Consider the following 22,895-nt stretch of genomic DNA (forward strand, 5'->3'; position numbering starts at 1 on the left):
AACTTAGGAAATATTAAAAATATAACCCAAATAACTGCAAAATGCTCAAATGACACCACAAACCAGAAAGTCAACCTGCCACCTGTCTGTGACTGAAGTCGGAAATCAAGGATCCACTGGCAATCTCATCCCAAAAATTTAGGGATGCTCCTAGAAACTAGGAAACAAACCCAAATCCTCTGAAACTGAACCCAAGGAATAATCTAAAGGAGACCCAACCCTGGGTATGATCATAACCTCCTAAATAGTAGGGATATCCTCCATAAACGTAGGAATTGCCTCCTAAAAATAATGAATTGCTCCAAACTGATCAACTGCTGCCAGAACACCAAGTCCCAAACACTGTATAACCACACTGAGTCTCTATCCATCACTGTCAACCTACAAGACCCCATAATAAGCTGACTCACATGTCTCTGCTAGACAGAGCTAAAGAGGGGACATGACAGGGCAATTCTTTCATTTATCCTTCAAGATTGTGAAAGAAAAGAATCTAGAACTCAAAGTGCCTTCCTTTTATCCATTGGGTCACAGAGTAAAACAAAGCAAAAACAAACAAACAAAAGACGAAAAACAAACAAGAAAAAGACATTATGTACAAGAAGTTACCTCGAATCCTCATTCAAAGTAATGCTTCAAATGCTGACCATTATAAGGCAGCGCAAACGGTGTACCATCATGATAAGCCAAGATAAAACTATCTTCTCCAGCAACACGGTGATCAAATTTACCATGTAAACCTTTCGGTTCCCTTCGCTTATCCCAAAGCAAAACACGATCACCAACTTGGAATCCTTTTTGCTTTGCTTTCTTATCAAAAAGAACTTTGACTTGTTGCTGATGCTAAGCAATTCGGTCTACCACTTGTGTTCTTTGTTCTTCCAGTTGAGAAAGATACATGATCCTTTTGTCTAAAGCATTCTCATAAGTTTGTTCTTCAATTGCTTTAGCCAACTTGAGGGCAGGAAGTTCCAAAGTGATGGGTATTTCTGCATTGATCCCATAAAGAAGCTGAAATGGTGACATACCAATAGCCCTTTTGGGTGTAATTCTGCCCGCCCATAAAGCATCAAAAAGAGCCTTATGCCAGGACCTTTGATTTTCCTCCACAAGCTTGCAAATAATAGTAATCAGATTTTTATTACTAGATTCCGTCTGACCATTACCTTGGGGATAATAATCGGATGAATGAGTTAACAAAATACCATATTCAAAGCAAAATTGTGAAATTTTAGAGGAAGAAAAGGTGGCTGCGTTATCAGTCACGATTTTGAATGGAACACCAAACTTGAAAATAATATTCTCCTTGAGGAATCTGCGTACTACCTCAGAAGTGGCGTTCTTTACCGGTATTGCTTCCACCCACTTGGTGAAATAATCAGTAGCTGTAAGGACATACGAATGACCTGCACTTGAAGAGGGATTAATCACACCAATGAAATCAATGCCCCATTGTCGGAAAGGCTCTTCAACAATAACCGGCTTCAACGGTAACGCTGTAAGCTTTGGTTTGCCTACAAACTGCTGACAATGTACACACTTACGCACCCACCGAAAAGCATCTTGAAAGAGTGTAGGCCAATAATACTTTGCTCTCAAAATTTTGTGAGCAGTCACTGGTGTAGAAAAATGTCCACCACAAGCCTTGTCATGGAAAGGTTCCAGCAATTTGGTTTGTTGTGCTTTGTCAACACAACGGAGGAAAGTACCATCAATTGCTCTTTTGTACAAACCAGTATCCCACAATACAAAGTTCGCTGCTTTCAACTTGATACTTCTTTTGTCCTTGAACGACAAATGTTGTGGACATTCATCATAAGTGAAGAAAAATGCTATATTAGAATACCATTCATCAGTAGTACTGACAAACAATACCTTAGGAAGATGTTCAGAATCATCCAATTCTTGCTCCTCTGGAATACCTTCCGCCATCAGCTGATAGAGTCCTCTTCCTCGAACAAGCTTTGTAGGCTTAATCTCCAAGTTATACTCTTGGATTTTAGCAATCCAATTTCCTCTCTTTGTGCCAAACTCCTGTCGTGTTAACATAGATTTGACTAATGTATCAGGAACTAACACAACAGTATGAGAATTCAAGATGTAAAAATGGAGTTCTTAACTGCTTTAACAACCGCATAGGCATTCTTCTCAATAGAGGAATACTTGAGTTCATGAGACTTCAAAGGACAACTCATGAAAGCAATAGGAGATTCAATCCCTTCTGAATTTTTCTGCATCAGAATAGCCGACAGAGTATGCTCGGAAGCATAACTATACATGATGAACTCCTTGGTGTAGTTGGGACAAACCAAGACAGGTGCATGAGCAATTGCATCTTTGATATCATTGAATGCAGTTTTTCCTTCTGAATTCCAATGGAAAGCAGACTTTCCTTTCATCATATCCACAATATGACGAGTCTTTTTTGCAAAGTCAGGAATGAATCTTCGCAGAAAATTTACCTTAACAAAGAAGGAATGAACAACGGTCTTGTTGGATGGTTAGTTACAATAACTCCTTTTCGACCAATGAGAATATTATAATGAGTTGAAGATGTGTATTACATTGAATGTCAACCAACAGAAGATGAGGTTAGGTATCTCGAACTTTGTGGCTTTATGGGATCCATCAAGTTCATTGTATCTAGACACTTCAACTTGGGGCCCTCTTTGATTGGATGAATGATGACTAGGATTGCACCTTAGCTTGCCTTGTAGACTTGATTAACTTGCCTTTCTGCATCGAAACTTTCACTTTGAAGTCCTTCACCTTGGAGTACTAGCAATAATTCTTGGATTTCTAGAGGAAATTCAAGATTTTAAAGCATCCTTTTGTCTTTGTTACTATCTTCCTCCAAGACTTGCCATGTTGATTCTCCTCATTTTCATTTGTGATGTTGTCTTATTTGAATTGTCTCTTACATTGATGTAGTTCTTAATTTCATGTTGAAAAGAAATGGGACTCGGACTCGGTTCAAACTCGGCAAAGCCGAATCGGACTCGGACTCGGGACTCAGTGTCAGACTCGGCTGGACTCGGGAAAGTGAAAAACTCAAGAAATTTAGAGATTTTTAAAGATTTAAAACTTGTTTCAGACACCCTTTATTGAATACACCTTAAAGACACAATAACATCATCAAACTCGGCTCATTTGATTACATACACAAGTATACATCAATCACATAAGCATAAACACAAATTGTAGCTGAAGAAAATAACAAACATAGATATATAAATATTGTCAAATGTATACAATATTACAAAACTCATGGAATAAAAAATCCATGTCATCATATGATGATCATCAAATGTTTCATACAAATACCAAAGGTAAATACAACTACAAGCCTATGGCTCAGAGGAGCGTGCACCCTCTCTCCCTGGCCCCCTGCGAAGGCGTTTAAGGTAGGTCCTGGATGATTCAGCAGCCATAGTCGCTCCCCGTGACACCATGCCATGCTCACCAACATCAGGAAGAATTGTGTCACTCTCAGTATTTCCCGTCTTTGCTCGTGCTCTCTGCTCCTCCTCTGCCATGGCTACAACCTCAGCCTCTATATCTACTTGGTTGATCCAATCAGTGTCATCATCACTAAAGTCAGCTGCAGGAATCTCAGGATCTGTCTGACTCTCATTGGCCCACTCTGCTTCAAGATCAACCTCATCTAGAATGATAGGAGAGATGTCAACTAATGCATTCTTTCTCATTCTCAAGCGGAGGTTGTAGTGAACAAAGACGAGATCATTCATCTTCTCCACAGATAATCTATTGCGCCTCTTGGAGTGTATGTGCTCAAACATACTCCAATTGCGCTCACAACCTGATGCGCTGCATGGTTGGCTCAAGATGTGAATGGCTAACTTCTGAATATTTGGTGTTGTTGGGCCAAAAAAGCTCCACCAATGATCTGAGTTCGAAATGAGAAAAATAAATAAAATCAGTCTCACTCATGAACTCATTTAACAAGTTACAATATACAATAAAACTAAAATTAAGCCTTACAATTTATTTTTACCTAGCATCATAGTTGTCCTACTGTCTTTGGCGACAGGATGAGAGAAGGTCTCCCCTTGTGCATCTGAGAACAATTGTAGCTCTCGAATAAGCTCTATCTGAGAAGTACCAGCAGGTCCCATCGTCTCCATGATTATTAAGGACCTCCACATCAGCCTTGAAAGAAGGGATAAAACGGAATGCCAGATTCAGATAATAGGCTGCTGCATGGATGGGCCTATGAAGCTGATGATGCCATCTCCTATCAATGATCTCCCAAATGGGACCATACTTGCTCTCATCTCCTCCATAGACGAATTTGATGCCCTCCTTCGCCCTATCCATGCCCTCATATACATAGCCCATCGCGGGCTTATCCCCATCCGCAACTCGCAACAAAACCACCAAGGGCTTAACAAACTGCAAAATTGAAAATATTGTGTAATTTAGAAAAATGAGCAAACAAGAGAATACATATAATAAGTTATAAAACATGAAGTTAAATTGTAGAATTTATAAAAAAATTACCTTCACTATCTCATCACAAGGGACCCAAAAGTCGTGCTCATAAAAAATGCAGTCTGCCATATCTTTCCTTGCAGGGGTGGTAGCATAGGATGAGGAAGACCACTCCTCACCAACAATCATACGTCTCAAGGCAGACTTAGACCTAAGCATGGACTGCAATGTGAGGAAGTTTGTGGCAAATCTTGTGATTCCTAGACGATGCAACTCCTTCTGCTCTGTTTATTGTCTCACAAGAGTCAACACCCATGAATGATTATATACAAATTTGCACACATTTCTTGCCCTTTCTACACATCTCTTGACCCATGGGATTTTTCCAATATCCTCCAACATGAGGTCAATGCAATGAGCAGCACATGGAGTCCAAACTATAGATGGGTGCCTCTCCATCAATAGTCTACCTGCAACAACATAATTTGTTGTATTGTAAATTGTAATTAATGGAGGTACAAACTACAAGATACTAATTAATTTGCAAACAAAATTAGTTTGTAATCAAAAGTTTACCCGCAACAACATAATTTGCTGCTTTGTCGGTCACCACCTGTACCACGTTCTCCTCACCCACCTCATCAATCACCTCCTCTATCTGCTCACACAGGTAGGTGGCATTCTTGCTATGGGCGGAGGCATCAATGGACTTGATGAAAACAGTGCCCCCTGAAATAAAAAAATAAAGCTAGGCCAATGATCATTCAATAAACCATTAGATAAAAAATAAAAAATTAAAGACTATATGAAACTAAAATTAATCAATCACCTGCGGAAGAAACAAGAAAATTAAGGAGAGTTCTATTTCTCCTATCCGTCCAACCATCAGTCATGATGGTGCAACCATTAGTGCTCCATATCTGGCGTTGTTTATCTAAATCCTTCTTCACATCATCCACCATTTGGGACAAAATGGGTCCCCTCAAATCACTCTCATTAGGGGCTTTGAACCTCGCCCCGCCTATGGTAAGGGCATCAACCATTTCTTGCCAATAAGGAGACCTGTCGCAAATAAACTCAATGAGATAAGTTAAGTATAAAAATTCAATGAGATAAGTTAAGTATAAAAATTAAAACAATCAAACATAAAAGTTATAAAACATTCCCCTGGCTGCAAAGAATGGAATACTACTATAGATCCAAAACCTGCCAACTGCCATTTTAGCAGCATCATGGACCTCCTTGTTCCAACCCATGCCCTCAAGCAACTGTTGGGACCCAGGAGTAGTACGAGGCACAAAGAAGGAATCCAACCTAGATTTACGAATCCTAGGTCCAATGCTAACACTCCCACTACAACTACTAGTGCTAGGAGCATGAGAAGTGGTGGTGGCACTACCACTTATAGAAGTAGAAGCAGAAGCACCAGCAGTAGCAAACTGAGTGGGACGATATGAAGGTAAGGAAGAAGGGCCTCCAACACAACCTAACTGTGTCCCTCTTCCTAAATTTGCCTCTCTCTCAATGGCCGCTCGATCCTCCTTTTGTTTCTTTTTCCTTTCAATTTCCTCAACCATTACATAACATTCACGTACGGCTTCAGGGAGTGCTTTTAGGCATGGTTCGGCATCATGTCCATGCACACCAGCAATATGGTATTTTAGTCTATATATACCTCCACGGAATATTGTTTTGCAAAATGTACATTTTGTTTGCCCCTTTCCTTGCCTTGGAAAATCCTCATGATATTTCCAAGCAGGGTCCTTTCTAATGGGGAGTCTAGAAGCTGAAGTAGACATTTTAGGAGAGTTTTGTGAAACTTGAAGTTGAGGCAAATAATAAAGTGAAGTTTGCTGCAATAAAACATTACAAATACAAAATAAAATTAATACATACTTTCAAAAAAACTAAAGTAGGGTTTGTCAAACCGTACTTTAAAAAAAAAGAAATTTACAAACCCTACATACAACCCTACATAGTACATACTACAACTACATGCTACATACAAACATACAAAAGATTTTGGAAGAAAATGTAAAACTTTAAAAATAAATGAATAGAAAATGGAATTTTTGCATACAAGAAACAAAATAATCTTAAAAAAAACAATCTTACCTCTTACAACAAGCTTGAAATGAGCTGCAAACTCTTCCTTTCCAACTCTTGATGCACCAAATCCAAACACAATGCAGCTCCAATGTGACAAATTGAAGAAAACTTGAGCTTCCTCCTTGCTGGTTTTTCTTCTATGCACTCTTGTTTTTCTTCCCAACTCACTTTACTCCTATTTTTGCAAGTGAATGAAATGAAGTTCACTTTTAGGGATAGGAGATAATTAACAAAAAAAAAACAGATTTGAAAAAGCATTCAAAACTAATTATTTTTGGGTCTTCTTTTAGGCTACACGCCGGCCGAGTTTGGGGCTCGGGACTCGCCGAGTTTGGCGAGTTTGAGCCAAACTTGCCAACTCGGCGAGTCTGGCTAGTTTGCTTGCCAGACTTAGACGAGTCCGAGTCTGAGTCCCAGAGACTCGGCGAGCATGGCTCGGACTCGGACTCGCTGAGTCCGGCGAGTTTGTGGCGATTTTTCGTTTCTTTGTGTTGAACGCAACCTCTTGACCTAAAACTCCCTCATATTGTTCATGCTTGATCATCCTCATGATGTAGGAGGTATCTTCGTTGTTGTACTAGCCCTGATTTTGATTTTCTCATCTTTGTCATGTCTATCTTTCCTTCATTTTTTTGCCATCATGGTGAAGCACTCTTCATGTCTTGAGCTAATCGTCATCTTCACTTTGATCTTGTGCATCTTAATGTCCTTGTAGGGCTTTCATCTTCTTCCATTTCCTTGCATGACCTTGTTGAGTCCTTCATCTCGCGCGTTCCATACACCACATTGCTTGCATCCAACCTGAAAAAGACAAAGAAAACATTTAAATCTTGATTATGAATTGTTTTTGTAACCCTTAAAAAATCTGGGAATTGTCCTTCATATTAAAATTTCAAGGAAAATTGATTAAAATATGCAAATTTGACCTCAAATCTGATTGCTAAGACCTGAAAGGATGTCTTGAAGATCCTTATTTATAAACGATGAGGGCTTTGATCTGTGATCAGGTCACTTGAATCTTCTCTTGTGATGATTAATCTCCCATTATTCACCTCTTAATGCTGAATTCCTTATACTGATTGTGGTGAATATCTTCTTCCCTTTTTGTGCGAATTTGTTTACTTCTTGTAGCGAGCTTGAAACAATTATCTTGGGTTGAATTTGTAACAACTTTCCTTGCTGCGACTTTGAAACAATTTTTCTTGATGTGATCTGCTGTGTCTGTCCTTAATGCGAACTCAGGAAAGCAGGTTTGAATTTGTTTTTTTTAATGAGTGCTTCCCTTCTTTGTTATAAATGGCCTTCCCTTGAACAATCACACCCCTTTATCTTCATACACTTCCAGCCGACTTGAATCCAAAAAGTATTTTATGTTTGTTATAATTAAAAGTTGCATTTATTTTGCACTTATTAGTGATTAAGATGACCCTCTTACCTTTCATGCGATTTTTCAATTAAATCATGATCGATTAAGGTGTAGTACTTAAGGGTTTGCATTGTAATTGCAAGGTGGAAATTCGATGTGTATGGGGACTGAATTAGTCCCTATAAAATTTGCTTAGTCCTTAGTTCACTCCACCAAATGCAATGGTGGAGAATCAATAGGTATAGGGACAAAAATTAATCCCTAATAAAATTTATCTTTCCTTGGCAACTTCTCATTTCAAGTGGAGATTCGACTTGTATAGGGACTTTTGATCCTCATTTTGTCCCTACTTTTGTCCCTATTTTAGGTGTAACTTGCCACAAGTAATTTGATTTTCAAGCTTGGAGTGGAAAATCGATGTGTATATTTTTGTCGTGACTTCTCATAGGTAATTTGGTTTTCATGGGTTGAGTGGAAAATTGATATGTATTAGGGACAAATTTGATCCCTATATTTGTCCTTATGAAATCGCTCATCATCTTTGCAAATTTGTCTTTGAGGGAAATTCGATCTTCATAGGGACAAATTAGTCCCCATGAATTTGCTCATAGTGAAAGTTTTATTTCATAAGGACTTATTGATCCTTCAATTTCTTCCTTGTCCAAATTGTTCAAATCACTTCACTCATACAATCTCCCAAGTGGAAAATCGATTTTCTTAAGGGACTTTTGTAATCCTTACTATTGCTTAGTGGATATTCGACTTCCATAGGGACTAAATGGGTTTTCAACATCAATTTCTTCAATTCAAAGTCAAACCCTTAGGAGTGGAAAATCAATTTCCATAGGGACTTTTCATCTGTCATCACATAATTCACATCAATCTTGTAATAATTTCATCGTTGAGCTCAAATTTAAGGGAAGAGTGGAAATTTGACCCTTATGAGGACGAATTCAAACCAAGACAAATTCACACCTTGGACGACTTCCTTACAATTTGACAGCCTTTTGCATTCTTTGATGACATTAGCTAATTGACAACTTTAATCTTGTTGCTAAGCCAAGACAATTGAAGCAAAACATCTACCTAAAAAGCGAAAAAGTGATGGTCACCATTTGCAATGGGGAGATGTGTGAAAACTTCACAACATGTTCCACTTCTCATGTTTTTTTGCACAAGACTATTTGTTTTCCCCTGTTCAAGTTTTTGACGGGTTTCTTTTTTATTTCCTTTTATGTGACAGCTGAAAGGTTTTCCTTCAATGCAGCCATAATGGCTCGACTCATTTTCAATATATATATATATATATATTAAATTGCTACATTTGCAAACAAATAAGAATTGAAAGAGATCTATTCAGCCTTGAGCACAAATTGGACAAGTGCCAAAGTACTCTGGAGATGAAATACAAAACACAGGTTGGAAACAAAAATTAAACCAAAACTTCAACTCAACCATCTAGAAAACCAAAACATAAACTTTATGATTGAGCCGGATAGCCAATCTGCCCAGATGCTCCAACATCAAACACCACAGGTACAAAATTTGTGAGCATAGCTCACAAAATAGAGTTGCTTGATCAAATAACTCTTCCAAGTTGAAAACAACCTGCAACGAACTCCAACACTGAAAAGTACTTCTTCCTTCTCTTCCAGCATTTGGCTAGAGTGATCCCCATCTTCTTCTGCCAAATCTTTCCTTCACTTCTTCCTCTCATGGATCTATTGATCGACCCCCTTCATCAAACTCTTTCATCCCATTCTAATTCATCTTTACACAAATTGGCATAACCAATTTCACGGAAATTAAAGATTTCCATCTTCTCATCTTCCCTCGCCATTCCACAATTTCTAATTTTCCAATCTTTTTGTCTTCCTACCACTTTAATATAAGACAAATCGACATTAGCTTCAATATCCAATTCAAGCAAAGTATCATTTACCTCTTTCCCCTTACGTTTGCTTCTTTTTCTTCTTCACACTGTTTTATTTCCTCATCTTCTTCCACTCTCAATACCTCATCTAGATGCAAATCATCATCAGCTTTAATACAAAATTTAGGAAATTTAAACTTTACCTCCTCTGTCATCACTGAAATGTCATTCCCACTGTTAGCTGCACTGCTCAATATGATCATGTCCTCCAACGAGCTCTCTACCAAGGTTGTATTTTTATCCTCTTTTTCTTTGTTATATGCACAATGTCACTTAAAATAAATTTTTATGAGAGGAATGATGGAATTCAACCTTACCTAATTGTTGACTTTCTTCATCCTTCTTCGTAGTCTCCACTGTTGCAAACTTTGGGGTACTTGCAAAGCATGATTCCTTCTCTTGTAGGTCTTTCACAAACTTCTTTCTGGAAATTAAACACACCTTTGATTTGTCTTTAATTTCTTCTTCCCTTTCCTTCAATGGATTAAAGTATAAGATTTTCTATCTTTCTTTATTGTGTATGTATTTAATTCACCATCATGAACAGCTTGTCTATTGAATTACCATGGTCTTCCCAAAAGTAAATGATATGCATCTATCGACATCACATCACACAATATCTCATCTTTGTAATTGCCAATCTGAAAACTTACCAAACACTGCTCATTTACCATCAAATGATGCTCCTTTTGCAACCATGAAACTCTATAGGGGCTGGGATGCTTAATTCTTTTCAATTTCAGCTTCCTCACCATCTCCTTGGACACAATATTATTGGTGCTACCACTGTCCACAATGACTTGACAACATTTTCCATGCATCTTGCACCTTGTTTGAAACAAATTCTGCCTTTGGATTGGCTTTGGTTTCTCCTTTTTTGGATTCAACAACACTCTTCACAACGTCAATGATTCTCCATCTTCAGGATCTTCTCCATGCTTAGTGGTCTCCTCATTTTCAGCTTGTGCTCCATGCACTCTCTCCTCATTTCCTCTACCTCCATCATGCTGGATTTGTGGACATTCAAATGCCCAATGTCTTGTTTCCCTACATTGCAAACATGTACCACTGAAATTCCTTCCTCCACCTCTTCCAAATGACCCTCTTCTGCGAGAGTAGTCTACTCTTCCTCTAGGGAAATCTCCTCTTCCCTTACCTTCCCGTGTGCTTGCACTTGATGTGCCTTATTCCTCTTACTCATATTGATTACTCCTACCACTACCAGACTGTTCTCTTCCATGTGAAATTTTGCTTCTACCTCGAAAGTTACTTTGTTGCTTTCCATTGAGTTTCTCTTCTTCTTTCAAGGCATATTGGTATGCCTCCTCCACACTATGCATATTAATCAAACTTATCTCATCTTGGATGGATATGCACAAGCCATTTAAATATCTTGAAACGTGTTCGGTGTCATCTTCTACATGATTGGCTTTTATACTTAACCAGTAAAATTCTTCAGCGTACTCCTCAACACTGCTCTCCTTTTGCTTCAAATTTTGGAGTTTTCTGAACCAATTGATTTGGTAATTCACTGGCAAAAAATTTGACTTAATTTTGTAACCATTTGATCCACAATTTGATTTTATACTTCCCTCTTCACTGTCTATCTTTTTGTAGGTGATCCCACCATAGGGATGTGTGCCCCTTCAATTTGGTGTGTGCATAATTGACCTTCTGATCTTCTTTTGTATTGTCATACTCAAAACATTTGTCCATTTCAGTAATCCAATCCAACAATTCTTCTGCATTTAATCCACCTTTGAAATTTGGAGGATCAAATTGGGGCTTTGAGTTTATCTTGGTAATAGCTTTGATGAACCTCTTTTGTCTTGGATCAAGTCTTGGCTGATTTTCTTGCTCTCTTCCTGCAACAGTCTGCTCTTCCTCATCGTCACTGACATCCTCTATATGGGCCCCACTTCTCTGAGTTGTCTCCATTGAGTTCATTCATGCTATCAAATCTCTAATTGCCTTTGCTAGTTAGGCTTTGCGCCTCTGGATCCTCTTCCTTTTCGACCCCATCCTCTGTATACCATATTGGATCTGTATACCATATTGGATACTATAGGTCCTCTCTCAACACAAATAACACCAGGCTCTGATACCAATTAATGCAGCTCAACTCACTGGTGATTTTAAACTAATAAGTTGCAGCAAAATTTCAGAATCCAATTACAATTATAAGACAATGCAATATTTAACAAGAACAAGGTTTCAAGTTTTATTAAGATCCCCAATAATTAGTTATAGTCTCTTGAATGAATTTAATTAAAATACCGATGAGCAATTCGTGTCCAGCCTTTATACTCTATTTGCCTTGCTTTGGAACCAATATCCCCTTCTCGCACTTCACTCCACAACACAACCAATACTTGCTCTTTCTATCTTTGCAGTTCTCCAATGTATTTCCAACTTCGATGCCAACCTCTACACCCAAACTCGAGCAATAGATACAAACATTTAATCACTTCTTCACAGAGTGGATGTTACCTTGTTCGCTACACACTTTTTGTTTTTACCTTACCTCTCCTCCTTGGCATGCAGTTCTCTTCACTTTCTTTGCTATTGTATCTTTACCGATCAATTTTTCCTACCTTTGTAACAGTCCCACACTTCTCTGTTGCCAGTGTTCCTCTAGCTGTCCCACGCTATAGCAATCTGCTTCTTTAGCTTGCAGCCTCTTCTATTGACCACGCCACATTACCACACATGCATCTTTCTTCTTTCTCCCTCACATGTATCTCTTCCTGCAGCAAACCTTCACACTTCCCACTCTCTCCAAAACCATTCCAGTTCTCATGTTTTTTTGCATAAGACTATTTGTATTCCCCTATTAAAGTTTTTTACGGGTTTCTTTTTTATTTCATTTTATGCGGCAGATGAAAGGTTTTCCTTCATAATGGCTCAACTCATTTGCAAAATAAATATATATATTTTAAACTGCTACATTTCAAAACAAATAAGATTGGAAACAAAATTAATCCAAAACTTCAACTCAACCATCTAGAAAACCAAAACTTAAATTTTATGATTGAGCCGTATAGCCAATCTGCTTGGATACTCCAGCATCATTCAATTCCCAATTGACCCAATTTACATGTCTTGGCCATCCCCTCTATGGGAAAAATCAACTCAAGAACTCAATTTTCCTTTGCCCCTTGATTTATTTGTTTTGCTGATGTTTTTCCAGTGATTTTCTTGTTTTAAATGACCTTCCATTTGTCCATACACCTGCCCCAGCAATTTTCCCTCTTTCTTGGCCGTTTATTTCTGATTTTTATAATTTTTTAGCATGATTTTTGCCCAAAAACAACCCAATTACATTTGTGTCCGTACCTACTGCTCATGCAAAGGTTTGGCTCTATTTTCTTGGTTCTAAATGCCATATGGATGATTGTATAAATGATTCCAATCATTTAACTTTAACCACTCACCTTTGAAATTGATTTGGCTTCTTGTTGGGTGATTTAAAACCAATACTTGATTTTCCCCAATTCCTACTCAAAACACACAACCTATTTTGACAAGGTGGAAGCATAAACAGCACAATCTAATCAAGGAATAATGCCGAATGTCTCTCTAAGGTCAGTGCCATCATATGTTACCTCAGCTAGCTATCATTTTTATTTTATTACTGCTGAAGTCAATCTTGTTGCCATGGCAGCAACAGTTGCTACTAAAGTGAAATTTGTTGTTGTATAAGTTACACCCACATATTCATGTTTCTTTCAAAAATTTGTGTGATTTAAAAAAAAATCATGTTTCAAGTTTGGATGAAGAAGTTATGGCCTCAAGAAGTTTGCTGCTAAAGTACTATTGAGGTGATTACCAAAGTGCACAATAGCAGCTACTACAGTTCAAATATAATTTTGTGGAAGATGCAACATAGTTTTAAATTGTTGTAGGAGTTAGATGAAAAATTCATTAGACCTTTTTGACTCACCCGTTCATGCCAATTCACCAAAAATCCACACACAAATTCAGAATCTTCTCAGCCATCTTTTATTTTAGTTTTGGATGGTACAAGATTGTTTGTGGAGCCAAATTCTCTTGCATCAAATCTTTAAAGAGATTAGATCATCTTTTATTGAGAAACCTAGAGATGAAGAGAACGAAGCCAAATATCAAAGAAGCTACACTAGAGGCTGAACAAGAAGCTGAGCAAGTACTTATTGATGGAGTTGAAGTAGATGCGAGTTTAGATGAAGTAGAATAAGAAAAACCCTATACTCCACTGATCAAGGGGTTACCAGACAAAGGAAAGCATTTGAAAGATATAATTATAGTGCATCAGATTTTAGATGATTTTTTTTTTTGAGTAGAACAATGATGGATACATTAGAATTTGTTGAAAAGAAGTCTTGGAAGAGGGCCATGGATAAAGAGATGGTTGCACTAGAGAATAACAGTACATGGGACTTGGTGAAGGTTCTTAAGGATAGAAAATCTATTGGTTGCATATGGATTTTCAAGAAAAAAATTCAGTTTTAAGGGCAAGATCAGAAAATACAAGGCAAGATTGGTAGCAAAAAGTTATTCTCAAATGAGGGAATAGACTTTTGCGATATTTTCTCTATAGTTAAAAATTAACTTACATTAGATTTCTACTATTTGTTGTTGCTGCATATATTCTTGAGATTGAATATATATATATATATATATTTAAATTATATATATATACACATATATTATATATATGTTCAATATATACAATCCATACAAAAATAAAATATACAATGTGACTTTCCATACATAAATGATAAATCCATAATTGCCAATGCCAATAAATATTCATATATCGCAAATGTAATTAGTAAACTAATAACTAAAGTCTAATATCATATTCATAATTTGCAAAAAAAGATAATATTCAAATTTCAAGTCTTTTTTAAAAAGTCATAAAGGGGCGAATTAGAGTTTTATTATTAAAAAACTATTTTAAAAAGTCTTTTTTATTGTTTTTTATTGTTTTTTTGACCCGTGGGCCCCGTTTTTGGGAAGCCACGGGCCTGGGTTCACGCGGGTCCTCCTGGGTTCAACCTGGGTTCCACCCGGGTCCTTCCCAGGTGGCCGGGTTCCCTGTGGACGCAGGACCCACAGGGAACCCGGCCACCTGGGAAGGACCCGGGAGGAACCCAGGGAGAACCCGGGGAGAACCAAGACCGGGCAAGAACCGGGACCCGGACCTAGGCCAAAAGGGGAAGAACCGGTATCTTAGCAAATAGATATTAAGACAACTTTTTTGCATGAATAACTTGAAGAGGAAATCTATATGGATTTGCTTGAGCACTATGCTAAGAAACACATAGAAAAACTAGTTTGTTGATTGTGAAAGTCTCTCTCTATTGTTTGAAGTAGTCAGCTAGGATGTGCTATTAGAAGTTTGATACCTATGTTAGAAAGTGGGAATTGTTAAGAGGAAAATCTGATTATTATGCTCATCTTTAGAAAGTTGAAAATTAGTTTATTGTTATTGTTTTATATGTTGACAACATGTTAGTCGGTAACAATATGGATATGATAAAGATGCTTAAATCTCAATTTTCATCTTAGTATAATGTGAATCTAGGGGCTTCCAAGTTCATTCTTGGGATGGAGACTACGAGATAAAGGGTTAACAAGAAACTTTGGTTAAACAATGAAAAATATGTTAACTGTATTTTTTAGTGTTTCAAAATGCATGATAGTAAGTCAACAAATGTTCCTATCCACGTGGAAACAAAGTTGGTAGCGAAACAATGTCCTGAGACACTTGTTGAGATTGAAACAGGAGTCATATTCCATATGCTAGTGCTATTGGAAGCCTAATGTATATGATGGTTTGTACAAGACCTAATATTGCCCAAGCAGGATTTCTAACTAAATTTATGTTGGTGGAAAGGGTCTTTAGATATCGTAATGGCACTTTAGAGTGTTCAGTTTACTACTAAGAAGGACTTGATTTGTTAAGGACTTAGACAAAGTGGGTTTTGTTGATGCAAACTACGCTAGAGATATTGATATCAAGAAATCAACCAGAGGCAATGCATTTAATCTGTTTGGTGGTGCAACTACTTGGATGAGCAAGAGGCAAGTTGTTTCTCTTTTGACTATTAAAGTTGAGTACATGGTAGCTACTTATGCTTACAAGGAGGCAGTGTGGCTTTGAAGATTGTGTTTAAATGTTGTCCTGAAACATGATTAACAATGTGGTTTAGATTGACATTTAAACTCTATGTGCTAAGAACCTTGTATTTCACACATGGACAAAACACATTGATGTGTAGTATCATTTTGCTTAAGACATGGTAGAAGACAGGCAGATTTTGATCAAGTGGACACTTTAAAGAATTTTGCAAATTCTTTGGTGCTTCTTTTGAGCGCATAAGTTTTCTTGGTGTAGGAAAATCTAAGGTTCTCTCAGGTCCCAGTTTGTAATTTCATGGGTATTACAGTGACCTATGCAATGCATAAAAGTGGGAGATTGTTGGGAAGATGTTGTACATCTTGCATAATAATATTGTTTAGGTGTGATAAAAGTCAAAATCACAAGGAAACATAAGGACAAATTTGGTTGAGGATAAGACAAAACTGTTAAGATAGAGTCATCTATTTTAATATAGTTGTAATGTCCAAACTTGTTTGGGCACATCTTGAAATAATTATAAGAGGATGTTGGAAGAATGAACCACCTCATTGAACCACTTGACAAGCTGTCATGTTAGTTAGTCCATGGTTTTGGATACAATTAGTATTTTCAAGTAAGCTACTTTTCTAGATAAACAAGTCTTAGGTGAATGGCATTAAAAAATCTCAGGCTGTGAGTTAGCTTTGCAAGTTTGAAGGTGGAGACAAGAACTGGATTCTTAAGAGTTTTGAGGATTGCATTGCAATGTTATGCGGTTGAATTGTCTCCTAAACTGAAGGTTGAAGATCTTCTTATAGTTCATCTGTAGAAGTTTATTGTAATCTTTCTATTGTTGTTACTACATCAAGACTCTCCTCTTGCTGGATTTTTTTAAGGTATCTCTTGCAATTTACTCTTCATCTCTTCTTTATTCCTTTCAAAGTATCATTTCTCTGCTAAAATTATTTTTAGATCTAAATTAATTGTTTTGGTGCACTATTTCCTTTCAGCTACAGCCCATCCATTTTATGAAAGAAAAGGTTGCAACAAAAGAAATTCTAGAAGACAAAACAATGAAACATACACATGGCTTTGTTTCAAATATGATCATCTTTGAATATAATCATAAAAGTCATTAGTTAATTGTTAGCAGGGAAAAAGAAGTACAGTGATGTTCCTAGAAATGTGTACATGAATATCATTCATTTCATTAAGATTGTCTTCATAAGAAAACCTCCTACTTAAAGTAATTATATCTTTTATTTGCATGAATGTGGAGATTCATACATAACAGATTGGCTTATCTACATTTGCAGAAAATACCTGACCCAGGAGCTGCAGTAAAGAAGGTTATTGTGAGAACTTTGAAACTTCTCTTTTGGGGAATAGTATTGCAGGGTATGTACAATCAAATATGTACCCTTTGTTTCTTCTTTAAAGCGTTGTCTTGAATTATATAACAATATTATTGATTTGGGATCTTGCAGGAGGATATTCTCATGCTCCTGACGATCTTTCATATGGAGTAGATATGAAACAAATTCGTTGGTGTGGTATTCTTCAGGTATAGATAGTGTTCTTCTTTCTTTGAGAACGTATATACTATATACCACTGACACAATCTATGCATTATGCACATATGTATTGAAGAATTTATAGTGGTATACAGAGCTTATATATTTATTTATTTCTGTACTGAATGGCATAAAAATGAATTATACCATGAAAAGCGCATAGCATTGGCTTATTTGGTGGTGGCTCTCATCGAAATAGCAACAACAAAAGCAAGACCTGTAGATCTACCAACTGGACATTTTTCTATATTCAAATACTACAGCTGGCAATGGTAAATATAAATTATCACTGCAGATGTTTTTTTCAAATCCCTAAAGTTATATTCAAATATCTCCTTTTGTTCAGTTATGGGATTTTTTCTCCTTAGGCCTGAAATGCTTTGTTTCTCTTAGACTCTTGGTATTGTTGGCTTGTCAGGCTTGCCGGTCTATGTGTTTTCATAGTCTATTTTGCCACACTTTATGGACTTTATGTTCCTGATTGGCACTATACATTACATGATGAAGATTCTCCTCACAATGGGAAGTTGTTTACAGTAAGTGAATTTGATCACTTATCTCATGAGATTCTATTTGTATATAGCTTGTAAGTTTGGGAAATTTTTGTAGCTTGAGATTTGTTTGTTTATCTGGCATGAGTTGCACATATATGAGAGTTTGGTTCCATTTATTTTAGCTGTATACACATTATTGTCAAGACTAAGTAGATTTTGTTGATGGCAGGTGAAATGTGGTGTAAGAGGCCATTTGGGTCCTGCTTGCAATGCTGTAGGTTATGTTGACAGGCAAGTTTGGGGCATAAATCATTTGTATAGGCGACCAGCCTGGAGAAGATCTAAGGTGAATTATACATTGCACTAACCAGAAAGGTTGGAATGCTTACTGTTAACTGTCTTTAGAAATTCTAAGATCTGAACTACACAATACATTTTGACTTGTAAGTGCAGGCTTGTACAGCTAGTTCGCCAGCATCAGGACCCCTTCGTGAGGATGCCCCAGAGTGGTGCCTTGCACCTTTCGAACCAGAAGGAATTTTGAGGTTTATCACAAAAGCAAACTAGAATAAATTTCTTAATTCAAAATAAAGACAATGGCTTTAAATTTGTAATTATTTTCAAACTTCTATTGCAATCAAATGAGTTCAAAAACTGAAATGAAGTATGGTAAATGGGGCCTTATAGAGCTCTGTTCCTGACCCAAGCAAAGACAGCTTGCATCTTTGATAATGCAAGCAATGAAGATAAGCCTGAACTACAGTGCCTAACTAATTGCAGAAAACTCTAAAACTCAACTCATCCATGAACATATGAAATCTGTCTCTCTAAAGTCCTTAGACCACCAAAAAATCAAATTTTCCTTATCCTACACTTTAATGAGTTCAGCACAATGTGTACACCACTAAATATGACTGCCGTTCAATGGTATAATAAGAGCAGATCTATTGCCTTGCATTCTCCTTGCCACAATAAATATTGCAATGAGGCCAATCCTGGATAGGAAAGCCTTTATTTAAAATTAATAATCCAAAAACTCCGAGCTTTAAACGCACATGGATTATACCATATTGTATCTGAATTGGGAACTTTAATCGTAGTCCATAGGGAGTAGTTTTCTTCTGATTCTCTATTTTATAAAAAAATCAGAGATCCGTTCTCTCGAAAATGAGCTTCCTCTGTTTTCCCTTCTTTAATATGCCCAACTTTGAATGGGAGCGAGTCTTGAATTCTGTAGATGTGCGGAAAAATTAGAGAGAACAAATGATAAACTTGAGAAGCAGTAAAGTATAATGTCTTGTTACAAATAAATGACTTCAAAGCAAACTTTTGAAATCCTGGGAACATGATTCAAACGGGTTAAAGTTTTAAAAACGATATTCATGTTATACCTTGGATGCCATTGTATGCCATTGTTTATCTGAATCACAGAGAGTGTTCAAATGTGCTTGTCTACCAGTACCAATTAGCAATTTAGTAGTAATCTTGATACATTTTTTTAATGCTTTTGATGCTTGCAGTTCTATATCGGCCATTTTGAGTGCAGTTATTGGCATCCATTATGGACATGTGCTGATTCATTTCAAGGTTATATGAAAACCAATTTTGCTGCTAGTACACCGTTAAGAAGCAAGATTTTCAACTATTCTGATGCTATGTAAAATTAAAATACAGGAACATGCTACGAGGCTGAAGCATTGGCTCTCAATGGGATTTGCGCTGTTAATTTTTGGGATTATCCTTCATTTTACAGATGGTGAGTGACTTCAAGGCTATATCTCAAATATTTTCACATGCTCCTGTATACAGTGGCAGTGTACACAGTTAATAATGGCACTGTCCTGGAGCCTGGTCTTACTTCTCTATGAACATGCGTGAATTAAAGTTCTTGGGACCTGCATATGAGAACAAGGGAAAATAAGAATACTCACCTTAATTTTTAAACTTACACACATGATTTAAAGAATGCATATTGATTGTTTTCTGTCTGTGCAGCCATTCCTTTTAATAAACAATTATACAGTTTCAGCTATGTCTGCCTCACAGCAGGGGTAGGAGGAATCGTCTTCTCAGCTTTCTATATTTTGGTATGTAATTTGGGCACCTAAAAAGCGTCAGACTTGAAAATCATACTTTCACCACTTTGAAGTTCGGAAATGGTTCAAGCTTTGCATTTGGAAGCTTAATTGGGGCATCTCACGTAAATAAATACACCTGCGTCTAATTTCTATAATCGATTCAAAACAAGAAATTCTAGGAATTCCACGAGATCCAAAGATAAGCCTACATATTAGTCTTAGAAAATTAGATTTCAACAGACCAATACTCAGACCCCCATTGATGAAACAATGAAAGCATGAGATGAGCAATGTTGGTAACTATAAACTGCACCCAGTTTAATAAAACGATTTATTAATGCTATGAGATTTTCATAATCTATGCTATAATTCACTTATTTTTTCTGGATTCGATTGTGTATGCAAATTTTTATCATCGATGTTTCATCTCCTTGGAATTCTTTTTCAATCTTGATATAAAAATTTGTATACACAATCGATTTAAGTAAATTAAAACTATTCATATCAGCACTTGTTCATTTAGGAAATTTGAAATTTTTAATCATTTCTACTGAACTATTTTATACATGGGCATCCTTAAAACACATCTCAAACTTTTTAAAGTTGTCATTACATGTAACGTAAAGCATCTTCTTATTTTTTTAACAGGTTGATATTTGGGGATTCAGAATACCGTTTCTATTTCTGGAATGGATGGGGATGAATTCCATGCTCATTTATGTTCTTGCAGCAGAAGGCATATTCCCGGCCTTTATAAATGGATGGTATTACGAAGGCACTAATAATACTCTTGTAAGTACTTACATAATGGATGAATGTTTCAGTTACAATGCCTACTGTTTATTGTGAAATTGCTTGTTCTTATGGGCATGATCTGCGAACATAGAAAAACAAATAAAATGTTGGTTCTTCAAATGTCTAAAATAATTTGTTGTTAATAAGATATTTAAACAAGAAACTGAATCCGATATACTTTACAGGTGTACTGGATCAAGAAGCACATATTTTTCAATGTATGGCATTCGGAGAGATTGGGCTTGCTTCTTTATGTTATATTTGCAGAAATTTTGTTTTGGGGTATTGTGGCAGGCATCTGTCACAAACTAGGGATTTACTGGAAGCTCTGAATTATGTTTCTTGTACTCTGTTTTAGGTCTGTATAATTTGTATATGTCCTTGAGATTCTACCATGTTCATATTTTCCAATTTCATCATCTTCCGTAATTCTATGAATTTCTCCATTGTATTGAAAATATTCATTCTGAAAACTTGAACCCCCCTGGTTCCAACATTGCCACATGTGGTAATGCTAACTTGGTGAAGTTAGCCTTGAAGCTGTTCTCTATTTTATGTACCACCTACCTGGTTTGATCTTCCTCAAAAACTTACAAAATGATAATGGTGCAATGAAAACCATTTTTTGGGTGAGGGCAAGAAAATCAATTCATGTCCAATGTTGAAATATATTTTTGTAGTATTATATTTAAAATTTTAAGTTTGAGGGGATGAAATGGCTGCTAATGGTGGTAGAGACTTGTTAGTGGCGGGTGGGATGAACAAGAACCTTTTCTTAACAGTTGTAATGTCCTCATTTTTGGTGAGTCAAGAAAATCAGTTAATGTGTAATGTTAAAATATGTTTTGTAGTATTATATTTAAAATTAAGTTTAAGGAAGACTAAATGGTTGCTAATGGTGGCAAAGACTTGTTAGTGATGGGTGAGATAACTCTCAAGAACACGAACCTTCTCCTAACAATTGTGTTGTCCTCTTTTTTGGTGAATGCAAGAAAATCAATTAATGTCAAATGTTGAAATATGTTTTGTAGTATCATATTTAAAATTTGAAGTATAAGACGAAATGGCTGCCAATGGTGGTAGAGATTTGTTAGTGGTGGGTGGGATAACTCTCATGAACAAGAACCTTCTCTTACCAATTGTGTTGTCTTTCGCAGCTTAATGTTGATGCTTTTAGTTTCTTATGTTTAATCTAGTAACTTGAAGGTTGTTTCCTTTTTGGAGCTATAAGCTCTTTTGTTCTATGTTTTTTTGTTTTTGGTTTTGGGGTCACATGTTTATTTTTAATTCTATTTAGGCCAATTGAAATTTGCAGCATGATCCCATGCCACCCCTTTTTCAGGATTTGGTACATGCACTAACACATTTATTTTACTATATGGTCTTTTCATTAAAAAAAGTTGTAATGGTGAAAATGTTAGTATGTAACGACTGATAAATTGACAAAAAGGGCTTGATAAATAAGTGGGCGTGTGATGTGATATATCATCAGATTGTAATTTGATTTTCGCTAGATAATAGAAATAAAGTGGATGACTATTTCTCTGTGAATGTAGCCCACATTGGGTGAACTATGTTAAATCTCTATGTTATTGTCATTTGTTATTTTTGCCTCTATTGTTATGCTTTATATTTAATATTGTTTTTTGCTCTAGTCTACCTAAACCCTAACATAAAAACACATCCTCCTTGCATTTCCTCATTGAATTTTGTGCCTAGTTGAGCTTGCATATAACCTTTCTTGCACCTTATTGCTTATCCCTATCCTCATGTCCATACAATCCCAACCTAATTGTTTTGTATGTTTGATTTTGATCACTAATCTAATTCTTTTTATTTGTTATTTTTGTCTCTTTTATTCTGCTTTATATTTAATATTGTTTATTGCTTTGGTTTGCCTAAATTCTAACAGAAAAACACATAACACATCCTCCTTGCATTTCCCCATTGAGTTTTGTGCCTAGTTGAGCTTGCATACCTAGCCTTGC

General features: G+C 36.5%; 1 protein-coding gene across 1 annotated transcript in view; it reads left to right on the forward strand.

Moving 5' to 3' along the window:
- LOC131052310 (uncharacterized) overlaps nucleotides 1-21,566 on the forward strand; it is a 51,393-nt gene extending 29,827 nt beyond the window's left edge. Inside the window, exons 3-13 of the mRNA XM_057986937.2 lie at nucleotides 17,283-17,364; nucleotides 17,454-17,530; nucleotides 17,697-17,812; nucleotides 17,959-18,076; nucleotides 18,264-18,380; nucleotides 18,488-18,579; nucleotides 19,555-19,621; nucleotides 19,709-19,790; nucleotides 20,030-20,121; nucleotides 20,761-20,904; nucleotides 21,093-21,566. Coding sequence (XP_057842920.2) covers nucleotides 17,283-17,364; nucleotides 17,454-17,530; nucleotides 17,697-17,812; nucleotides 17,959-18,076; nucleotides 18,264-18,380; nucleotides 18,488-18,579; nucleotides 19,555-19,621; nucleotides 19,709-19,790; nucleotides 20,030-20,121; nucleotides 20,761-20,904; nucleotides 21,093-21,239 — 1,134 coding nt within the window. The 3' untranslated portion in view covers nucleotides 21,240-21,566. The remainder of the gene's footprint in view (nucleotides 1-17,282; nucleotides 17,365-17,453; nucleotides 17,531-17,696; nucleotides 17,813-17,958; nucleotides 18,077-18,263; nucleotides 18,381-18,487; nucleotides 18,580-19,554; nucleotides 19,622-19,708; nucleotides 19,791-20,029; nucleotides 20,122-20,760; nucleotides 20,905-21,092) is intronic.
- Nucleotides 21,567-22,895: the final 1,329 nt, after the last annotated feature.

This window comes from Cryptomeria japonica, chromosome 2, assembly GCF_030272615.1.
Source record: "Cryptomeria japonica chromosome 2, Sugi_1.0, whole genome shotgun sequence".
Classification (NCBI taxonomy): domain Eukaryota; kingdom Viridiplantae; phylum Streptophyta; class Pinopsida; order Cupressales; family Cupressaceae; genus Cryptomeria; species Cryptomeria japonica.